The sequence below is a fragment of the Eleutherodactylus coqui genome, chromosome 8 (genome assembly GCF_035609145.1).
Source record: "Eleutherodactylus coqui strain aEleCoq1 chromosome 8, aEleCoq1.hap1, whole genome shotgun sequence".
NCBI lineage: Eukaryota > Metazoa > Chordata > Amphibia > Anura > Eleutherodactylidae > Eleutherodactylus > Eleutherodactylus coqui.
Genome location: NC_089844.1, coordinates 16,170,981 through 16,192,567, shown reverse-complemented (window position 1 = coordinate 16,192,567; position 21,587 = coordinate 16,170,981). Strand labels below are relative to the sequence as shown.

At 45.0% G+C, this 21,587-nt stretch overlaps 1 protein-coding gene across 1 annotated transcript in view; it reads right to left on the bottom strand.

Moving 5' to 3' along the window:
• EPC2 (enhancer of polycomb homolog 2) overlaps nucleotides 1-21,587 on the bottom strand; it is a 58,971-nt gene that overhangs the window by 10,115 nt on the left and 27,269 nt on the right. Inside the window, exons 2-10 of the mRNA XM_066575190.1 lie at nucleotides 11,931-12,090; nucleotides 10,742-10,887; nucleotides 7,134-7,340; nucleotides 6,875-7,023; nucleotides 6,613-6,745; nucleotides 5,301-5,492; nucleotides 5,129-5,218; nucleotides 4,446-4,582; nucleotides 3,008-3,333 (exon numbers count right to left, since the gene is read on the bottom strand). Coding sequence (XP_066431287.1) covers nucleotides 3,008-3,333; nucleotides 4,446-4,582; nucleotides 5,129-5,218; nucleotides 5,301-5,492; nucleotides 6,613-6,745; nucleotides 6,875-7,023; nucleotides 7,134-7,340; nucleotides 10,742-10,887; nucleotides 11,931-12,090 — 1,540 coding nt within the window. The remainder of the gene's footprint in view (nucleotides 1-3,007; nucleotides 3,334-4,445; nucleotides 4,583-5,128; nucleotides 5,219-5,300; nucleotides 5,493-6,612; nucleotides 6,746-6,874; nucleotides 7,024-7,133; nucleotides 7,341-10,741; nucleotides 10,888-11,930; nucleotides 12,091-21,587) is intronic.

Here is a 21,587-nt window from a genome sequence, read left to right as displayed (position 1 = left end):
AAAAGAAAAAGGGCGGCGCCATTAAGTGTTTAAGGTCCGGCCCATCGTTAGCCTTTAAATTGATGCATTCTAGGAGCTGGAACTCTTTAAAGCTGCATGGGGATTCGTTCTTTGAGAGATAAGTTATAGTTTATATCACAAATAATTTATGGGGGGGGGGGGGGTTGCAATTCTACCATTAATTTACATCATGTGGTATCATGTGGTGTAAACAGGTTAACTATATTCTATGTAACTGCAGTTTGGTGGAACTTCAACGATAACAAATTTAAACAGTCTTTTTTGTACACGTTTAGATACTTCTGCTCAATAAAAGCAGGTTTTAGGTTTACAAGTACTGCAGCATATCGTATGAACGATCACAAAGTCCTCTAAAAGAAAAATGTTAAAAATTTATTTAATCACAATAAAGCAAAAATATTTATGTAATAAAAGTTGGGAAAACCTTGTAACAAATCGAAAAAAATGTGGTATTGTCACATCTGTAAATGTGAACGCTAAAAAAATAAACATCCGAATTGCCCTTTTTCGGCCACCCAGTCTCCCCTCCACGGCTGCCAAAAAATCTAATACGAAGTGATCAGATCATCATGTACTCGAAAGAGGTACCAAGAGAAACTACAGTTCAGCCTGCAAAAAACAAACTTCACACAAACGCGTTGCTAGAAAAATAAAGCTATGGCAGTCAGAAGACGGTGACAGAAATGCTTTTAATAGATCTTTTATTTCTTAAAAGTAGTACACAAAAAAAAAGGAAAGAAAAAAAAAAACAAAAAAAAAACCTGTACATTTAGTATCACCGTAATCGGTTTGACCAACAAAGTAAGGTTAACATGTCATTCCTGCCACTTGTGCAGGTCATGAAAACAAGAACCCACTCCCCACCAAAAATAGGATAACACTGCAATTTTGGGTTGTTTTTTATTTCACCCCATTTAGAACTTTAAGGTTTTTCACATATGGTGTGGCACCATTGAAGAATACAAATCGTCCTGCAAAAATCAAGCCCTCGTGGCTATAGCACCACCAGAAAAATAAGTTACATGATTTTTTTTTTTTGGTGGGGAGATAAAAAGAATGGAAAAAGGAAAAACAGCAATGTTCTCAGGGGTTAAAAAAAAATTAAAAAAAATAATGTATACTTTTGTTAAAAATAACAGAAAAAAAAAAGCCCCCCCCCCCCCCTTTTTTTTTTTAAATAATGACTTTCCCTCCCCTTTTATTTTATTGAACTTAAAGGGCTGATTAACTATTGATGACCTATCATCAGGATAGGTCATCAATAGTTAATCGGCCGGGGTCTGTCTCTCGGGACCCCGACCGATCAGTTGTCAGCGCCACAAATACACAGAGGTCAGAGTGTGCCTGCATTAACAAGCGCCGGCCACTACATAGAAGGTCAGCACGGAGACTTGTGCTCCAAATACACAGAGGTCGGAGCGGAAGCCTCTGCGCAGACCTCCATATACTGGCCGGCGCTTGTAACTGCAGGCTCGGCTCTCATTGAAATCAACGCGAGCTATGCCTGCAGTTACCAGCGCCGGCCACTACACAGACGTCGGCGCAGAGACTTCTGCTGCTTTCACTCTGACCTCTGTATTTGTGGCGCTGACCCTGGACAATCAACGATTGATGACCTTTCTTGATGATAGGTCAGCAATAGCATTTCCCTGGAAAAACCCTTTAGTTATTTTTTTTGTAAATTAATCCTTTGAAATTAATGGGCTTTATTCACATGCAAGTTCTGTACTTCTAAGGACTCCTTCACACAGGAACCTACATGCGCAAAAAACTCGCAGCTATTACAACCAATGGTTTCCTATGGGAATGTTCAGATGAAAGAATTTTAGACACGTAAAAAACATCTAAGGCCTCATGTCCACGGGCAAAATATGATTTAAGATTCGCAGCGGATCTCCCGCACGCGGATCTGCATCCCATAGGGATGCATTGACCACCCGCGGGTAGATAAATACCCGCGGATGATCAATAAAAAGGATTTTAAAAAAAATGGAGCATGAAAAAATCTGGACCATGCTCCATTTTCGTGCGGGTCTCCCGCGGGGACGGCTCCCGCGGGCTTCTATTGAAGCCTATGGAAGCCGTCCGGATCCGCGGGAGACCTAAAATAGGAATTTAAAAGAATTACTCATCCGGCGCGGGTGGGGAAAGCCTTCTCTTCCTCACGGCCGGATCTTTCTTGCTTCGGCTCGGCGGATGTGCCCGGCGCATGCGCGCGGCACGTCGCCGACGTGCAGCCGGCGTGACGAATTCATCCGCCGGCCGGAAAAGAAGATCCGGCCGTAAGGAAGAGAAGGCTTTCCCCGCCCGCTACGGATAGGTAAATGCTTTTAAATTCTTATTTTCAGCGCTCATGTCCGCGGGGCAGGAGGGACCCGCTGCAGATTCTACATGGAGAATCTGCAGCGGATCTTATTTCCCCCGTGGACATGAGGCCTAAACGTTCCCAAAGGAAACCATTGGTTCCAGTAGTCGCAAGTTTTTTTACAAGCATGATTTTTGCACGCATAGGACCCAGTGTGAAAGAGGCCTTACATTCGAGCAGAACTCCCGCGTGAAAACAGTTAGTGTGAATATACTCTAATGGATGAGATGCTGCACTCCTTTGATTGCCTTCAAAATGGTTTGGAACACACAGTATTACAAAAAAGCATTATTGCCAGTCTGTGTAAAATAGACAGGCAAATTATTAGGCAGCGCCTTCTGCGAGCCCTCTTTCAGCCATTGTAATCCAACCGTACCCCTTGATCACAGGTCACTAATAGGCTCACAGAGGGACCTGCCTTCTTGTGTCAAACTAGTGGATTACTGCCAGGCAGTTAGGGACACAGCAGTGGAGAACAGTGGCCCCAGAACTGCCGTTGCTGGGGTTACGAGCAGAAGCAGAGCATCATGGACTGCGGCACTTACTAGGCAGCAGTACTACACATTATTGTGGAGCTAAAATGCCAAAGCGTGTTGTTACATAGAAAAGACAGAATTGTACCTGTCAGTCCATTCTTGCTGGTGTTCAGTAACGCTCGCTTAATGCTCACGGCATGTCCTACTAGCCTTGAGGTACATTCTTCGCTATCACTGTCTTGAAAATGTATTCGCCTTGGCTGGAAACACTGCAGTCGACACGACTTAATATTGCTTAAGATTTCGGAGAGAGACAGTCTGTTTTCACAATGGTTATCGGAAGCATTGGTCCATGAGATATCAGGAGGGGAATGTGCAACTTGGGAAGAGCTTGAAAAAGTAGACAACATTTCAGGGTCAAGCTGCTTTAGGGTTGGGTCATTCTGCGTTGAAACCCGGTCCATTACAACCCTGAAAACAAGAAAGGATCACAATAAAAGCACCATTCAGTGGATTAGCAAACCCTGCGCAATACCTTACATAAAGCCAAACAGGCTTGTCTTATAACGGCCCAGTGATTAAGGGGTTGTCATACTTCTGGCGTTTTTCAGACAACTCCGTATACTGCACAGTGGCCCACATTGGTACCGCAGACCTATGCAGTACCAACCCGGACCACTGCGCAATGTATGCAGCAGTCTGAAAACAGACAGAAGTGATACAACCCCTTTAAAGGTTATTCCATGTCTTATAAAGCAATGCCACCACTTTATGATTGTTGAGAGTCTGAACCCTGGCACCCCAACCAATCCTGAAAAAGAAAGGTGAACTTCTAAGTTTCGGCCACCCAGCTGTGCAGAGAACTGCATCATGGCTCCATTTATACAAACGGCAAGGGATGCAACACTACATAAGAGTTGCAACCCCTTCATTCTTTATATCAGTGGGGGACTCACAGATTGGATCCCCACTAATCAAAAAGTGATGGCGTGTCCCAGCAATGGAAATATCCCTTTAAACTACACTGAACTAACAGTTCTATATAAAGTGGACAATTAATTTAATGTACATTAATAGAAGTGCAGGTTAGTAGATATTGTGTACATTGCCATCTTAGTGCTATAATGTAGTTAGCTGGTCTTCGCTGTTCTCTTCTTTTAAGAGGCCATGGCCCTTTGCTGTCTTCTTGACAGCACAGCAACTTCGTAACTGAAAACGGTCATCAGAGGTTCACGTGATACAACTCGGCCATCAGTATCTCCCCATTAGGCAGATTGTGCCTACAATATTTTCTTTCTGTGGCGCAGAATCGGAATGTTCAAAAAAATTATGCAGTGCAAGTGGCACTGACAGACGGGTTCCATCATGTGCCCCTCCATCAGCAGCCATCTTCAGTTATAGAGCGGTGTCACTGTCAAGAAGGCAACTTCTGTGGTGAGGGAGCAATAAGTAATAAAACAGGAGAACAGCAGAGAACTGCCAATTACCCTATATTAGTAAGTTGTTCCCATACACAGTGCTTTTATATAGAAGTTGGTCAATTATTACAATATAATGAAAAATAGAAATCATGATAAATGTACCTTCCACCTCGGCCCAGTCGTCTTCTTGCAAACCCTATACACCGTCGGGGGACTGTGAGAGTGGTTAAGCAATGCTTATACCGAAGCCTAGCCAATTCTGACAAATCTGAAGACTCATCAATTTGGTCCAATCGTGGCTAAAGAAAAACAGAGTGACAACAATAAAACAATAAGTATATGATCTCCAGAGACCATTTCACAAATACATTTTTAAAAAGTGCTAAATGAACCGTGACCGACCACATACTGACAGCGCACACAGGAACAGGGGGTGCAGAAGGTGAGAACAGCAGACATACACAGCGGGACTTTAGTAATCCAAAAACAATAATAGCGGGCCGGATGACGCTCTGATATGTATGGAAGCGGCTCAGCTTTCTTCAGACAGATTACGTTGAGGGAAAGAACGACGGAAGACATTGAATTTTAACATCTGATCCTTTTGCTCACCGGGAGATAAGCCAGCGCCAGAGATGACTGGCTGCGACTTACTTCTCTAAACGCATGAGCGTTTGGCTGACTTGAGTATTCAGGTGTACGGGGAAGACGGGGAAAACCAGCTGTTGGATGAATGGCTGTTTGTCCAGCAGATGAAAGTGTGTGTACGGGGGGGTTTATACTCAATGAAGACTGCAGACTTGACTTTCCTACATAATCTATACTTTTAATGTATTGAGTCTTACGGCATAATACTGGCATCCAGTTCTTCTCCTGAAGGCAAATGGCCCATCGGGGTCATTCTCTTCTTCCTGCTCAGACACTGGAGAGGGTACCTGGAGAGAGGACATATGTTAGACCTGCAAGGGATCAGCTCATTTCGTGTTTGAAAGGGGACACTGCAGCAAGAAGACTGACCTGTGGAAACTCCTCATCATCGGAGCTGTGGAAGTCATACTGCTTGATATCGCTCTTGTTAATTACTGGCAATGGCTCTGAGGCTGGCTGTGGCTGAGGGATCACAATGGGCTCTGCTTTTGGCTTCTTTGGGTATTTCTTCTTTATCCGGACTACTTCTACATCCTCCTTCACAGACGGATGATGATTATTCTAAAAATTATATTTTCGGTGTTAATGGTAACAGCATCCCCTTTGGAACAATTTCTGGGCTGTTTTATAGTTTACACATAGCATGATCTTCTATAAAACATTTCATGTGCATTGCTTTAACCCCTTAAAGAGTTTGTAAACTATTGATAGTCTATTCTTAGCACAGGTCTTCAATGGTAGATTGCAGGGATCCCGGGTGATGGCCCTCTGTAAATCAGCTGTTCTTAGGCTAATATACTTGTGCACAGAGCCGATTCCAGCAGGAAGCAGACAGCTGTTCCCACTACAGTGGCCAGACATGGTAGTACATTCCAAGTTCCCATTCACTTCAATGCCTGCAATACCGAGCTTGGCCACTGCAGTGGGAATGGAGTCATCTGCTTCCTGCAGAAATCAGCTGAACGCACTAGTGCAGAGGCCCAGAGAACAGCTGTTCCGTGGGCGGTCCCAGGCAACAGACCCCACTGGTCTACTATTGATGAGAATAGGCCATTAATAGTTTACAACCGGACAATCCCTTTAAAAGGAGGAGTTCTCAATATTTTATTCTTGAAGAAGTACTGATAGTGTAGGCCGTGCATGTGTGCCTCCATTCCATTTACCCCAGTGGGACTGCTGCAGACAGCAAGGTTCAAATGCTCAGCTATGTCCAGCAATCCTATTGAAGTGAATGCAGCACAGGTGGAAATGCATGGCCTCCGCTGCCAGAACTTCGGGAGCACCAGGTCTGAAATCTCAGGATCAGTGAGAGTACCAGCAGTCAGAGTCCCACCAATCAGCAAGTTATCCCCTATTCTGTGGATAGGGGATGACTTACTGGGATGGGAATATCTTGAGTAACGTCTTGCATTAAAACCCAAAGCTGTAATACTCTGTAGGCTTCCAAGCTAAAGTATCCCAGAATTCCACATTTTCTGCTCACAGAGCTTACTTGGACAACTTACATTCTGGGAAATGCCTCCATTACACCACAATACAGTGATCTTAACTAAAGAAGGCGTGTGTCTGTCATCAAAAGCTATGAGCAGAAGTGTGGATGCAGCTCTGGAGCATAACACACACTGTAACAATACAAGATAAGCAACGCAATGAATTTACTAAGTAGTACTTCATGTCGTACCTTCGATTTGCTTTCAGAAACTCTGTGATGGTTCCCATTGTGTAGAGACGTTGGAATGGGATGAACCTCCTTCTCCACTTTTGGAATTTTAATTTCATTCAATATTTCACCTCCAAAGTCACCCAAGTTATACCTTTCAGAGAAACAGTATAGAAGATATTAGTGACGACGATGGGGAGGAGGAGCGGTAGCCGTTATTATTATGGCTGCATATGATGCCATGGCTGATCTGGCATGAGCCAGAAAGGAATGCATGCCTCACCTTTTCTCAACCACTTCCAATGTTAAATGCAACAGTTCCCGCTTTGTCTTTTCTCTTCTTTTGATCATTTCCAGAATGGTGATGGCTCGGCTGAACTCCCTTCTGAGTTTCAACATCTTCTCATAAGAGGCTTCATCGTTCTTCCGATTCTGCAGGGATTTGTACATATATTACTGCACAGTAACGCAGGGGTGAGAACAGATAACCGGCAATACAGCATAAAGCCGGATGTTAGGACACATTTGTAGCAGAAACTGACCTTTCGTGTTTGCATTTTTTCAGTTCTCCGCCGGAATGCAACATATGGGTCGTTGTTGGTGGACCCGTCGCGTTTCTCTTGTTTGATTTGGGGGATAAGGGAAGGCCCCCTGCAGTTTTTCCTTTTTCTTACCCAGTAGTCATACACAGATTTGATAAGGTAATCGTCCTCGTTTAGCAGCAACTTTGCTTCCTGAAGAGTGACAAGCTGAAAACGGAACCCAAAGAAGAAGTTGGTAAAATATCAATTTTATAGACTACACGTACAGCACAGTAATTCCAGTGCATCGCCCCTTCAGGTTTGCTCCAAACCAGCACCCCCCCTAACCTAGTGCTGCGTCACTTATATTGGGCTGTGTTGTACTTCCCCAAAAAAAGAGTTTAACAGGGAATGATGCTGGTGAGAAAAACTTAGAAGGGGCCACGGCTCGTTCCTTCTAGGTATCAGTGCAGGACCAAGCGTCCAATCATTAAATAGTAACGATATAACTTATCAACGTCCTATCAAAGTTAATAAGACACAAGACCGCCTTTAACCCCTTAACGACCATAAATATCAATTTTTATGGCAGCTGTTATGGGGCCTGTAGAACAGCAGTATTTACGGTACTGAGGAGTAAGCGCAGCACGAGTGTCCCTTATCGCCATGGTGCAAGTGGTCGGTTGTCTAATGACAGCCAGGCTCCTGCTCTAACCTCCGGGTGAAGAAAATTACGATCCTGGCAGTTTAACTCTTATTGCCATGGTCATAAGGAGCGCTGCATGCTAAAGGAGCAGCTCCCCTCTTCAATTGGCTCAGTCCTGGGAACCTACAAAGGAGCCCAGAGTTCAATCATTTCCCGAGTGCTCATAGACTATAAAACATCCAGGTATCCCACATGCGTGTCAAGGAAGGGAGTAAAACTCAGGTCAGGAAGTGGTTAATGGGATAAAAAAATGCAATAGGCAAAATAAAAATTTAAAAAAAAAAAAAAACATTCTACAGACTACTAAAACCTGACAGCTATGTAGTATTAACCCCTTCATGACATGGCCTATTTTGGCGTTGAGGACCAAGCGATTTTTTGGTATTTTTCCATCTCCATTTTTCAAAAGCCATAACTTTTTTATTTTTCCGTGGACGCGGCCGTATAAGGGCTTGTTTTTTGCGTGGCGAACTGTAGTTTTTATCGATGCCAATTTTGGGTACATAGACTATATTGTAAAAATTTTTTTTTTTTTAATGATAGCAGAGAGAGAAAACGCATCAATTCTGCCATAGATTTTTTTTTTTCTTTACACCGTTAATCATGCAGCATAAATGAGACTTTCCATTTTTTCTGCAGACCGGTACGGTTACAACGATACCAAAATTCTAACATTTTTTTTAGGTTTTCCCACTTTTCTGCAATAAAAACCCTTTTTTTTGGAAATCTTTTTTCTATTCTAAATTGCTGCATTCAAAGTCACGTAACTTTTTTATTTTTTGATGTACAGAGCTCTATGAGGGCTTATTTTTTGCGAGACGAGCTGTAGATTTTATTGGTACCATTTTGGCGTACATACGACTTTTTTGATCACTTTTATTGCGTTTTTAGTGAGGCAAAATGCTAAAAATGAGCATTTTGCCTCAGTTTTTTAGCTTTTTTTTTAGCGTTTTTTTCGGTGCACAGTCAAAAGCATGTGCAACTTATTGTACGCATCGTTACGGATGCGACAATACCAAATATGTGGGGTTTTATTTTTTTTTTACCTTTTTTTATGCTAATCTGAGAAAAAGCATAAAAAATGGGTTTTTTACTCTTTTTTTTTTTACATTTTTTTAAATTCATTTTTTAAATCTTTCTTTTTTTTTACACTGTTTGTGTCCCTCTGAGGGACTTTAATCACTGCCCTGATGATCGCTGTCATAAGGCATGGCAGAGCTACTGCTCTCCCATGCCTTATCGCTCATACAGCGATCTCAGGCATAGGCAATACAGGACGCCAGTGTCTGGCGTCCTGTTGCCATGGTGACAGGCCGGGGTCTCGCGATGACATCGCGAGTTCCGGCCGGAGACACAGAGGGAGCCGCGCTCCCGCTGTGAACTCTTTCCCTGCCGCGATCTACTTAGATCGCGGCAGGGAAGGGGTTAACAGTGGCGGGCGCATCTCTGATGTCCCCCCGCTGCTGCAGCGAGACGCCGGCTGTGACTGACAGCCGGCTCCCGCTGCGGGATAGCGCTGGATCACATATGATCCAGCGCTATCTCCAGGACGTAAGTTTACGCCCTGTTGCGGGAAGTACCCCGCTCCCAGGACGTAAACTTACGCTCTGCAGCGGGAATGGGTTAAATACTCTACAGCCATGTTAAAGAAACAGAGCTAAAGGCCGCAGCTATTGGAATGAAGACATGAAAAACGAGTACATTTGGGGTAAATTAACCCCCCACCCACATTCTCTGGTTCAAAAGAAAAGTTGCTAATTTTTGTGCAGGTTCCAATTGTGCGATTTTTGCTCCTTTTTTGCTTCACTTGCCACTTTTCAAAAAAGTGATCGCGTCCGATTTACTGTAATGTCAACTAAAGTGGAACTGATAGTGGAATCTATGCCAGCTCGCGTAGGCATAGATTTCAGTCTGGCGCACGGACTTGCAATACTTGTGCCTCTTAAAGGGGTATGCTGGAGAGTAAAAGTTTTTACCCATCCACTAGATGCCCCAGGGCTACCATGATAGACTGCCTATGAGCGATAAAACACTCGCAGGTTCAAGTCCCCCATGGGGACTTAAAACTTTTTTTAAAAACTCATTTCTACATTTATTTTTGTTTTATTAAATTACTACACGAAATGAAAGTTGGTTTTAAAAAAGAACCAAAACCTTTTCCCATATAAAAAAAAAAAAAACACAAAAAAAACCCCACTGATATCACTTTGTCCATAAAAGTCCGGTTTATCAAAAGTAACCATTAATTATCCTGCACCGTCAATGTTGTGAAGAAAAAAAATGTATGCACACACGTGCCAGAAGTGAGTTTTTTATTTTTTTAGCCACCTTGTCTGTCTCCAAGAAAAAAAATTTAGTACAAAGGGACTGAAAAAGTTGCATGTACCCCAAAATGGTACCAGCAGAAATACAGGATGTCCCACAACGAAAAAAATGGAATAAAGTTATGGTGGCAGAAAGTAAAATATCTTTGAAAATATATATATTTTTTTTAAGTAGTACAGCAAAAAAAAATAAAAAATCCCCATACTATGCAAATTTGGTATCATAACTGTATTGACCCATAGAACAAAGTTCTGTCATTTTACCACAGTGGCAGAATTGTGTTATTTTTCTTGTTTTTTTTTACTCCATTCAAATTTTTTTTTTTTAATTTTAAAGTACACTAAATAGTACCATCCAAAAAAAAAAACACTAGTCACCGCCCCCCCTCTCCCAACCCCCAAAAAAGCCCTCAGACAGCTACATCCGTGGATACACAAAACAGTTATGATTCCTTGTAAATGGGGAGGAAAATACAAAAATGAGAAGGCATACAAGAAAAAGCAAAATGGCGGTATCGTTAAAGGGTTAAAGGCCATTCACGTCTTTTGCATCCTAGTGAAGACGACCCTCCTTACAAATACATCTCCCTCCCGTCTACCTGATTGGAGCTCGCCTTTTCCAGCCTGTCAATCATAATTTCAAACTGCAGTGGTTTGATCTCCATCTTCCTGTTGAGCCGGTTGAGCAGCGTCTCGTCTTCAGAGTCCATATCATAATCCGGCTGCTCGTTGTCCAGATTAAACGCTAATAATACAAAGAGATGAATACTGAAATCAGAACGCCTGTCCCAAAACGGATAGACCGCACCGTATAGGAGAAAAGGAAGAACTGGGTATTAACTGTGGCGCGTTTATACGAGGACGGTAAAAACGCGCGAGTGACGTGCATAATTACAACTCGTGTGGTCACATGAGCAATTTCACCAATAAGGGATGCGGGAAGATTGAAAAATCACAGCAGGTCCTATTTTTTGAGCGAAAAAAATAAAAAAAAAAATCATCACACTCCTATGCGACTTTCACGCGAGTGCGACTTCTAATATTCTCTATTGAACATCGCAATTACCGGTAAATTTGCACGTTTACAAATGCGCTACGCTTCAGGGTTTTTGGACTGATATTGCGCTCAGCATGTAAATCCTCCCTTTATTTGAAGTATATATGACTTTTCATGAATAATAATGGGAGTCCCGTACGCTGCTAACAACAATAAAGCCGCGTCAGATCTCCATGAACAAGAGAGTCAAGCTGAAAACGTTTACGGATATAAACTGTGTGATTTGTGGAGAACAACATGACGTATAAAACTGAATGAAAACGGAAATAGTTAACCATTCGAGGGCCTAGACGTAGGTAACGCAGGATCCACTATTCACAGTAGGTGATGTCACAGCTCACCTCCTCCTAGCTCAAGTTGCAGAGCATGCAAAATACACACGCCATACATTCCCTTTAAGGTCTAGACGCTATATTGTTGTATCGCCTGTGGCCTCCCCGTGAAGGGTTGCGTTTACCAAGTGCTGCGGTGACGTTTTCGCAGCGTTTGCATATTACGGTCGGGCATATGAAATGAGATTTGGAAACCGCGTCTCATCTGCACGGATACTGGGAATACTTGTGAGACTATTTCCAGGCAGATGTGAAGAGCTGTGATGGAGCCGCGGGCTGACAGAGGCCATTGAGACTGGGCTTCCTGTGCGAGCGGGCAGGTGGCTCCGGAACAGATGCGCCTGTGTGATAACTGGAAGGATGACAGAGGGAGGGGGGCAGCGGCAATGATGAACTTACGCTGAATGTGAATGAACTGCTTGGGCTGCTTGAATTCTCCTTTGTACAGGCGACTGTAGTAGACGACGTTGCTCTCGGCTTCAGGAACGGGAATGACCATGCTTTCTTTCTTTTCTCTAAAAACTTGCTGTGCGGAGATGGCGCGCTGTAGGTGATGTTCCTGCGGATCGGGAGAGAAAGGGTTACAGGTGAGAAAAGCACATAACACAAAACTAAAAGCAAATCTCACAGCGTCACAAACATATCTGCAAATGCAAAACTGGCTTTCTGGAGGCTCACAGGACAGCAGCCGTCAGTCAATGCATCATACCACCCTTACTCGGAGCAGCCAGCCTAGCCTGAAGGTGCCAACGCTGCCCACCCCTTCCTGCTTCCCAGGCACCAGGACCAAAAATAATTTAGCCACATGATCCAACAACTACGAATCTATTTACAGGGGCCGAGAACCACCCGATATACAGAGCACCGACCAACGAAGATCCCAATCCGCACCCATCTAGATTACACTTCATGGTCAGTGGGTCTGCGACTGACGTACCCACAATTCTGGGGGTCCGGCTGGTCACCGAGTGGAAGGCGTGGAGATTGCTTAGGCACACCGTCAGTCCATTCACTTTAATAACTATTCCGGAGATTACCGAAGCGCTTGAACTCTCATCTCCGGCAGGTCAATGAAGCGACGAGCAACCTCCATTCACTTGGGGACCAACTGGATCCCCGCTCTCAGGATCATGGGGGTCCCAGTAGTCAGGCTCACAACAATCAGTTATCCCCCAACCTCTCCTCTAGGGCCGTATTTACACGGGTAATTTTCTCATGCGAGTTTTGTTCATTGCGAGACGCACGGAAGTCACACAAAAATATAACCCCTTGTTGTAAACGCGTCTGTGCACGTCTGATTTCTCTCTCGAAGCAGTACCATTTTTCTGTGATTCTGCAGTAAACTCCCCTCGTACATGAGATTTTCCTTGAAACCTGCGATTTTCATGCACTGCGATGCGATTACTCCCACATCGCAGGCAAAATCGTACGATTAAGAGTGAGATGTCAGTGAGTTTTCCTTTAAGCTTTAGATTTACGCGTCACAATTATCGCGCCGGCGATCCTTCATACAAACCGGTTTTATTGAAGCCATTAGGTCCGTATTTACACAGCCGAGAAAAATGCATCAATTGGGTGCGATTACAAGGCATACAGAACTCGCGCCTTGTAATACCGCGTTGTGTTCATTTGGCTAATTTACAGACAGAAGGTCTGAGACGGAAGCAGTTCCCATTTTTGCGCGGGAACAGAACTCGCATTATTAGGTATCTCAACTTTAACTAGACTGCACGTTACCAGAGAACGCCTCCGTCCTGACAAAAAAGGGGAACGTCTTCAATTCCCAAAGCAGAGCCCCCCGGCACAGACTCTCCCCTCTTCCCGCGCACACATGTACCCCATAACACCACAGCGATAGGAGCGGAGACTCACGGTACCTTTATAGGGGGCAAACGAATGCCCAAATAATCCCTGGAAACAGCACATTTGGCGATAGTCGGCCCGTGTACACATGGCCGTCAACAGGACGCTGAGAAAAATCATTATTTGTCGGAGTCGCTTCATTCTTAGCCCACCTAAGGACCAGCGACTGTCGGTCCGTAAACAAAGAAGCCGCTCAATCATTGCGCGACGGCCCGTTTACTGTGAATGGCGGCTGGAAGTCATCTCCGGCCTCTCCGCCTCCATTCACACGTAAAGAACTGCAGCACATCCTAATCTGGTCTGACTTCTCAGATAATGATCGCCCATTCAAGTCAATGGCTGTGCAAAAAAACGGAGCATTTGGACGACATCTGTGTGCGCTCCACGTTCAACGGATCATTGATACGCTACGCTGGAAAAAGAATGCGTCCCAATCCTTTACCATTTTTTTTTTGTGGAAGAAATAAAACGAGAAACACAAGTAAAAACCGGAGACGCAACACATACAAATGTCACCCGGACTACAACCAGACACGCATCTGAATAAGCCCCAACACCAACGTACACAGCTGGAGATACAAAAGGAGCCATAGCACAAACGAGCGGACAAATCCAACCGCCACCAACAAGATGAATATGAGGGTGCAATCACAGTGGAGAGAAAATTGCGCAGGTTTTGTGCGAGACGCCCCAAAACTCAACCCATTACCTGCAACGGGTGCATTTACACGGCGATTTTTCTCTACCAGTAGAAGAATTGTAGTACGTTCTCGCACGATGACGTTCCAAGGTCTCCCACACATCGCCGCATCCGAGAATGTCAGGCACAACTCGCTGATGCCCGTGTAAATGCACCCTTGCACACGGTTTGGAGCCTTGTAGGGCGTTAACCCCTCCACTACCGGGCGTTTTTCCATGATGACCAACATAATTTTCAGACAACCTAACCCCCGCAGTGCAGTGACAGACTACTAATGCACTGTACCTGCTCTAGGATTGGTCAGTGCTGCTCATGTGATCAGTGCTGACCATTTCCGAGAGCAGAGAACAATTAACATAAACTAGATAGAAAACTGGACAGGCGGGTGAGAAGAACAACTGCCAGTGATATACCCCCTGGAGGTCCTGGGGCATCACTATCCCAAAACAGGAGGGTCACTTTAAGAGAAAGAAAAAAAAGCTATATGATGTCCAACAATGGAGTTTTACGCAAGTCAGGACCAAATGTTTTAGGGTCTTCTACGGACGTCTGGACCATTAGGTCGCGCTCACACCAGCGGCTTCACTTCCGTTTTGCTGTTCAGCTGTGGGAAAAGCAAAACAGATCTAAAGAAGTGATGGAAGTGGATCAATGAACGCGGCTCAGAAAGAACAAGCGTGGTGGCTCAGTGGTTAGCACTGTTGCCGTGTAACACTGGGGTTATAGGTTCATGTCTGACTATGAACATCTGCATGGAGGTTGTATGTTCTCATTGTGTTTATTCTTCTTGCCCTTCTTTCTCTGGCAATGAAAGAACAAGCGTGGTGGCTCAGTTGTTATCTCTGTTACCTTGCAGTGCTAGAATTGCAGATTTAAATCCAAGCAAGGGTGACGGCTGGATGGAGTTTTTCCAAGTTGATGCTGCCCTTGATGAAATGGAAACCTACGGCCCCCCAGCATTGCAAAGCAGCAATGCCAACTACTGAGCCACATTCATTGAAGACCAGCCGCCACCACCAGCCGAAAAACTGCTGGTGTGAAAGAGCCCCAACATACAATACTGTGGGCCCCCCCATCTGCTGAGCCAAAACACATTTCATGAAGCCTTTAGGCGAACAATCGTTGAGCCGCCTGTGGGACCTTTATAGGAGGCGATGATCACTCAGATGAACGTTCGTACCCGACGACTGACCCGTGTAAACATGTCCGGCGATTGAACAACATATGGTAATTCACGCCTTTGTCATTCATCGCATCTTTTACGCGGATGCAGCCGTTGTTGGCAGCGCACCCCTTGCACAAACGGGGCATCTGTTGCAGACAATCATAAATGGTGGAAGGAACGATCCACACAAAAACCTCAAATAGTTAATATAAATGCTGGTAAACGAGCAGATCGACTCGCTAGATCACTGACCGGAGCTTGTCAAGCCATTGATCTACCCGTGTGGGTTTGCATAAAAGGGGTTTTTATTGGCCATGTCCATTCAAATGCATGGAGATGAGCTGCAATACCAGACATACCCTACGAACAAAGGTGGCGTTGTTTCTCAGGAGAGAGAAAGCCCTTCTTCCAAAATGTTCTCATCTTGGATGACTTTAAAGGCCACATTTGCACATCTGTGCTATAGATACGTATGGGTAGTCTAAGACTTCAACAGGAGTTCCAATGAGAAACAATTCTGGCATGTTCTACCATATGTCATATCGAAGGGGGTTTTACCATCAAAAGACATTTATCCCCCCGGCTACAGGATAGGAAAAAAGGTTTGATTGCTGAGGGGCGACTGCTGGAGCCCCTGAGAACTGCGCCCTGGAATACCCCAGCAGTCTGCATGTTTGACCGCCGCTCCACTTACTTCTATAGGACGGCCAGGCAGAGATGCATACCCTCTGCAATCTCTCACCATCCCATGGAAGTGAACCAAGTGGGAGTCAGGCGTGCGCACCGCCACTCCATTCACAGGGGGCTTTCCCCCGGCGCACTTTTCAGGATCCCAAAGAACAGACCACAGCAATCAGACATTTATATCATATCCTGTGGAGAAGGGCGAGTGTCTTTGGTGATAAAACCCCTTTAGAGGAATCCCCTCCGGACAGCACCGTAAACTCAGACGTCTATGGGAGTATGCTAGCACAGCGGTCTGCAGAGAGCCAGATGTGCGCAGAATTCACCGGCGGGTAGAGTGGGAACCAGGCGAGTATAGGAGACCCCGACTCCCCAGAGAGCACTGTAATTTAGAGGTGCCGGGTTCCCTCTACGGGTATACTCTCATGGCAGAATCCAATGCGGATTTCGTCACACGGATTTTGCCCCCTAAAACTGCAGAAGTCCTCGGCTAAGCAGCGCATTTCTGCAACGGATTTTGCAGTCGATTTATCTCTTGTGAACAGGCAAAATCTGTGTGCAAAATGTCTGAAGCAGATCCGCACTAGGGCTTATTCACAGGGGTGTATTCAGTCCATTTTTGTAACCAACTGCACACGGAACCATTAAATTCAACCGGGCTCTTCAAACATGACTGTCACCGTGGCAACGAAGGGCTCTTCAAACATGCAATGATTTTTAAAAAAATGTATTTTATTTTTCCCCCCATGGACCGTTTGTGCAAACATATATGTAACGCCCTATTCTGATTTGTATCATGGACAAAAACAAGACAAGCACCGTCCACTCAGATCGGAGAGCGCACACTCGTGTCAGCGCACTGTCCGATGCCAGCGGCGCCCGGGATCCTCAGACGTAACTCACACAACCTCTACCGAATGGGACATCACTTTTTTTCTGCAACGCAAATTTCAAAGCCGCGTCGTGAACACGGTGCAGCGGATTCATAATCAAACGTATGTGAACTACCCTCAATGAGAAACGTCCTCTTCTAAATGTAGCATAAGTGCCTCGCAGAGACATCGTACGGAGCGCCTACGGGTCCATACTACCATGTGTTAACCCCCCCAAGCTCCCAGAATGCACTGCTCCGCGGTAAGCAGAGTATAAAACCACTGTCTGTAAGCCGTGTACTAACAGGAATTACATGTTACATGAGAGATATATGCCGATGCAACATGTCAGAGACTTGTGAGTATTCTGCACAGTAGATTTGAAGCTGCGCTATTTTTGCTACGTCCAAGCCTGAATTGCAAGTGACACTCTGACCCCCATTGTCTGGATCTACTGAAAGCTAAACCCCGAGGACCCGGCTCCAGCGGCCCGCTCTCCCCGTAGAGCTTCAGCGCTTAGTTAAATAACCTTTTCTTCAATCCCAGCACGTAGCGCTCCATCTACCCATCCCCCACCCGACTGCCTCGCAGAACAAGCAGCAATGTCACCATCACATCAGTCACACGACGACACCGCCGTTTCTTCAGAAAATGTCACAATTTGCGTGTTTTTCTCATCGAGATTGAATGTGGCGGTTGTTTTAATGTCTGAATTACATTATTAAGGGTCCATCAGGAGGCCTCAGTGTTGGCGGCGGCGTTACGGCCTCGGAGTAATTCATTTGCTTGACAGATACGTCACTGGCTCCAATCTGTCGTCCAAAATCACTGAACGGACTAGAAAGCAGAGGCCAGAAAAACAAAAGCCGTACTAACCGGACTGTTGGGTCAGGACTACGGCTTTATCCATTACATATTTATTAGTATTATGTATGTAGCCAGCATGTACAGTTCTTAAAAGGGAACTACGGGGCCAAAAAAAAATCTGTTGATCTGACCAAACAAAAAAAACAAGCGCCACACTCATCTACTTAAAGATCCCCGCTGCTCCAATTCCAGAGGAAGTTGCAGCGGTCATGTGCCGTTTGTAGTTATCCCCACTGAGGCCTGTGATTGGCTGAGTGGTCACGTGTACAATAAACAGCACATGATCACAGCAGTGGGGATTTGGGGATTCTACGGTGGGGCTAATTAACGGGTTGTCCAATTGTAAACTACTGATGCCTCATGTGGAGGATAGGCCATCAAGAGTAGATCCCTGACGATCAGCTGTTTACTGGGATGCTGTGCTCATGCACTGAGCCGATTTCTGCAGGAAGCAGCCAGCTCCAGTCCCACTGCAGTGCCAGGCTTGGTATTACAGGCACTGAAGTGATAGGGAGCTTTGCCGGTAATACCAAACTTGGCCACTGCAGTGGGAATGGAGCTGTCTTCATATCAGCAGTTCTTTTCAGTCATCCTTCCAATCCACCTGTTCTGAGTCTCATTTTTGGCGACGCAATCTTCAGACCACCTAATCCCCACAATGCACTGGTAGCGTACGGCCTAGTTCACACAACAGATTCTTGCTGCAGAATCTGTGCCAATTTTGCAGCAAATCCGCATCGCAGTTAATACAACATTTATTTCTTCTGCACGTGGACTTCAAATCTGCATGTGGAGAAAGGAAAAATAAAAAAGGAGCAATTGTTTAGTTTTCAAGCAAAATCCGCATTGTGAATTCCATATGTGGATTTGCCCATTAAGGAGGGTTAAGGCCATTCACACAAACGATTTTCCTGCGCGACTTCTGCCTGATTGCGATGTGGACGCAACTTGAGTGGGAAAATAACCCATTGATTTCAGTGTGTAACTTTACATGAGTGATTTCAAAAAATCTCCACAGGTTCCGTTTTTGATGATTCTGTTAAAGAATCGCCCATTATTACCTGCAAGATTTTAAAAAAATGGCATCACTGCGTTTCCAGTTAGTGTGGATCAGCAATGTATGCCGTTGTATACCAACGCAACGACGGACGGCTTCGACACTGGGACACCCTGCCGACCTCCATCCCCGTCTGTACGGCCCGACGAATGGAAACCAAGTGAAACGGACAACAATTTCCACAACAGATAAAGCGTGAAGTTTAATTTCAGATTTAAATCACAAATTTAAGCTCATCCAGAAACAGACAGAATCCCCCCCCCCCACCACCACGCAGGGAGACCCCCGTATCTGTGACCGAAGCAAACAGCAGGGACTAACAGGGATGGTACAAATATGGAGGACGATACAGGGGCCGATATCAGGGACTGAAGGATAATAAGCCCCCTATTACTCGGAAACCAGCGGGATGGGTGATAATGCCCACCAATATCTGCAGGAATCCCCATGCATGATCCCTCCTCATGCATCAGCTGCGCTCGCGGCGGTCGCTTATATCACGCCGTGTGCAAATGACCTTTCGGGCAGCCAGAAGACTAATTGAGAAAGAAGAATCTAAATTAGCATATGTACTAATGAATACTAATCCCGAGGCGGGGAGACCCTGCGGGCTGGGCGGACAGAGGTCACCGCCAGGAGTCAGCGCCATCGCATATGAAGTCTGACTTTCTGCGCCGCTTCTGGGAGGGGAAGGCGGACATCGCAGATGAATAATGTATGTCTGACCGATCGCTCCACGAATAAATCATTAGTCAATACTCTGATGAGCATTTCATGACTAAATGCACTTGTACATTAGCTAGGCCGCCATCTTGCCTCCCCCCATAACGGCCGTTCACTTCACGTTTTAGATCTCGCGGATACGTTTTAATTATAAAAAGTAAAGAAAAAAGAAAAAAAAAAAAAGACTACAAGGTACTGATTAATGTACCGCTAGACTGGGTGGTCGAACACTATCAGAAGCGCTTACGTTTGACCGCCCTTACATTTGCGTAACACATCACTTTTTTTTTTTATTTTACGCATTACAGTCAATAGTAAGCGTGAAAAAGCAAAACTGTTCATTCCCATATGTTTAAAGGGGCAGTAACGTCAGACAACTGCTGCTAAACTGCCATGTGTTAGCGGCTCATGTCCATGGGCATTTATTGACCGCGTATTATACGTGCGATGCACGGCCGCGTGAAAAGTGGAGAGTAGAATCAATGGACTTTCACGGATCAGTGTACATGAGCGTGGATATGGTCCATTGATGCGCACGAGAAACAGACCGCAGCATGCTCTTTTTCTCGGTGTACCACGCAGCGGGAGCCCAATACTCTGCTATGGGATTCATACGCAACCCCGCTATGAAAATGAGGGGGATTTTAAAAATAAATAAAAAAGACGGTCACACTGCTAATGATCGCACGCGTGTGTGCGATACGTGGGCATGCGCAGTACTCTCGCCGCCCATAAGTGGTCTCTGCCGGCAGACCCGGTATTTATAAACACCGGTAAAATGCTGCAGGGAGACCTGCAGCGTTTAACCGATACGGACGAAGGACAGGAGGCCTCAGTCTCATTATTTCAGTATTATACTTGCATTAAAAATGCTGTTGTTTCACCGTTGTAAATGACATTTGAAGTGGCTGCCACTAGGGGTCTTCCTTCCAGCTTCTCCGAAATCCACTCTCTGTTAGATACAGAGCTTCTGTAGTTACAGGGACGTTTCCATAGCAACAGTAAAAGAAGCCTTCACAAGCAGCTCTAGTGTGCGTGTATGTGTCTATACACACACACACACGCACACACGCACACACGCACACACACAAATACACATACACACACACACACTATATAGTGTGTTTACTAACCACTTGGCCAGAATTATCCTGGAAAAGCAGAAGGGTGGACATTCAGATACTGCCTCCCTGATGATTGGACCAATGCAGCATGGTAAGTAAGGGCAGGGAAGTCAGGACAGGGAACTACTGGCAGGATGCTAGGCTTGCTACATGACACCTCCCTGAAAGTGGATAACAAACTTGAGAGCAACAGAAAAATAGGGAACAAAACTACCTGAAAATCAGAACGACATGAAAAAGGGGCAAACAGCAGCAAAAGGAGGACCTGGAGCATTTTAGATAATTTGTTAAAAAAGCTAATATATACACCGTATATACTCGAGTATTAGCCAACCCGAGTATAAGCCGAGTCAATAGGTTTTACCACAAAAAACTGGTAAAATATATTGACTCGAGTATAAGCAGAGCTATACTCGAGTATATACTAGGTAAAGAAAAAAATGCAATACTTACCTCCCAGCCGGCGTCTGTGTCCCTGGCGCGATGCTCTCCACCGCTGGGTAAGTAAGCGCTGTCCTTGGCACGAGCACCAGCCAATCACAGCCATTCAGTGATGCCATCCACTGAATGGCTGTGAATGATCGAGCGCCGGCTATGATTGGCTGGTGCTCGATTCAATCACAGTGGTTACCTATACAGCGCTGACAGTGGCGGAATTCAAAGCTGAGCAGGAAGATGACAGCAGGGAGAATTCTCAAGCAGCTTGCCGCACCGTCGAGGAGATCCTCGTGTCGGAGACACAGACGTAGGCTGGGAGGTGAGTATTCAGGGGTTTTTGTTGTTATTTTTTCTACCTCACTCGAGTTTAAGCTGAGGGGGGCTTTTTAGGATTAAAAAATGTTCTGAAAAACTAGGCTTATACTCGAGTATATATGGCATATATTTTGTTCTCAAATGACTAAAGAAAAAAAAGAAATGTTACACTACAAAACTTTATTCAAAATACTTTAGGATGCAAAATTGATACGAGAGTTAATGTAAAAACAGACATAAATGTATGA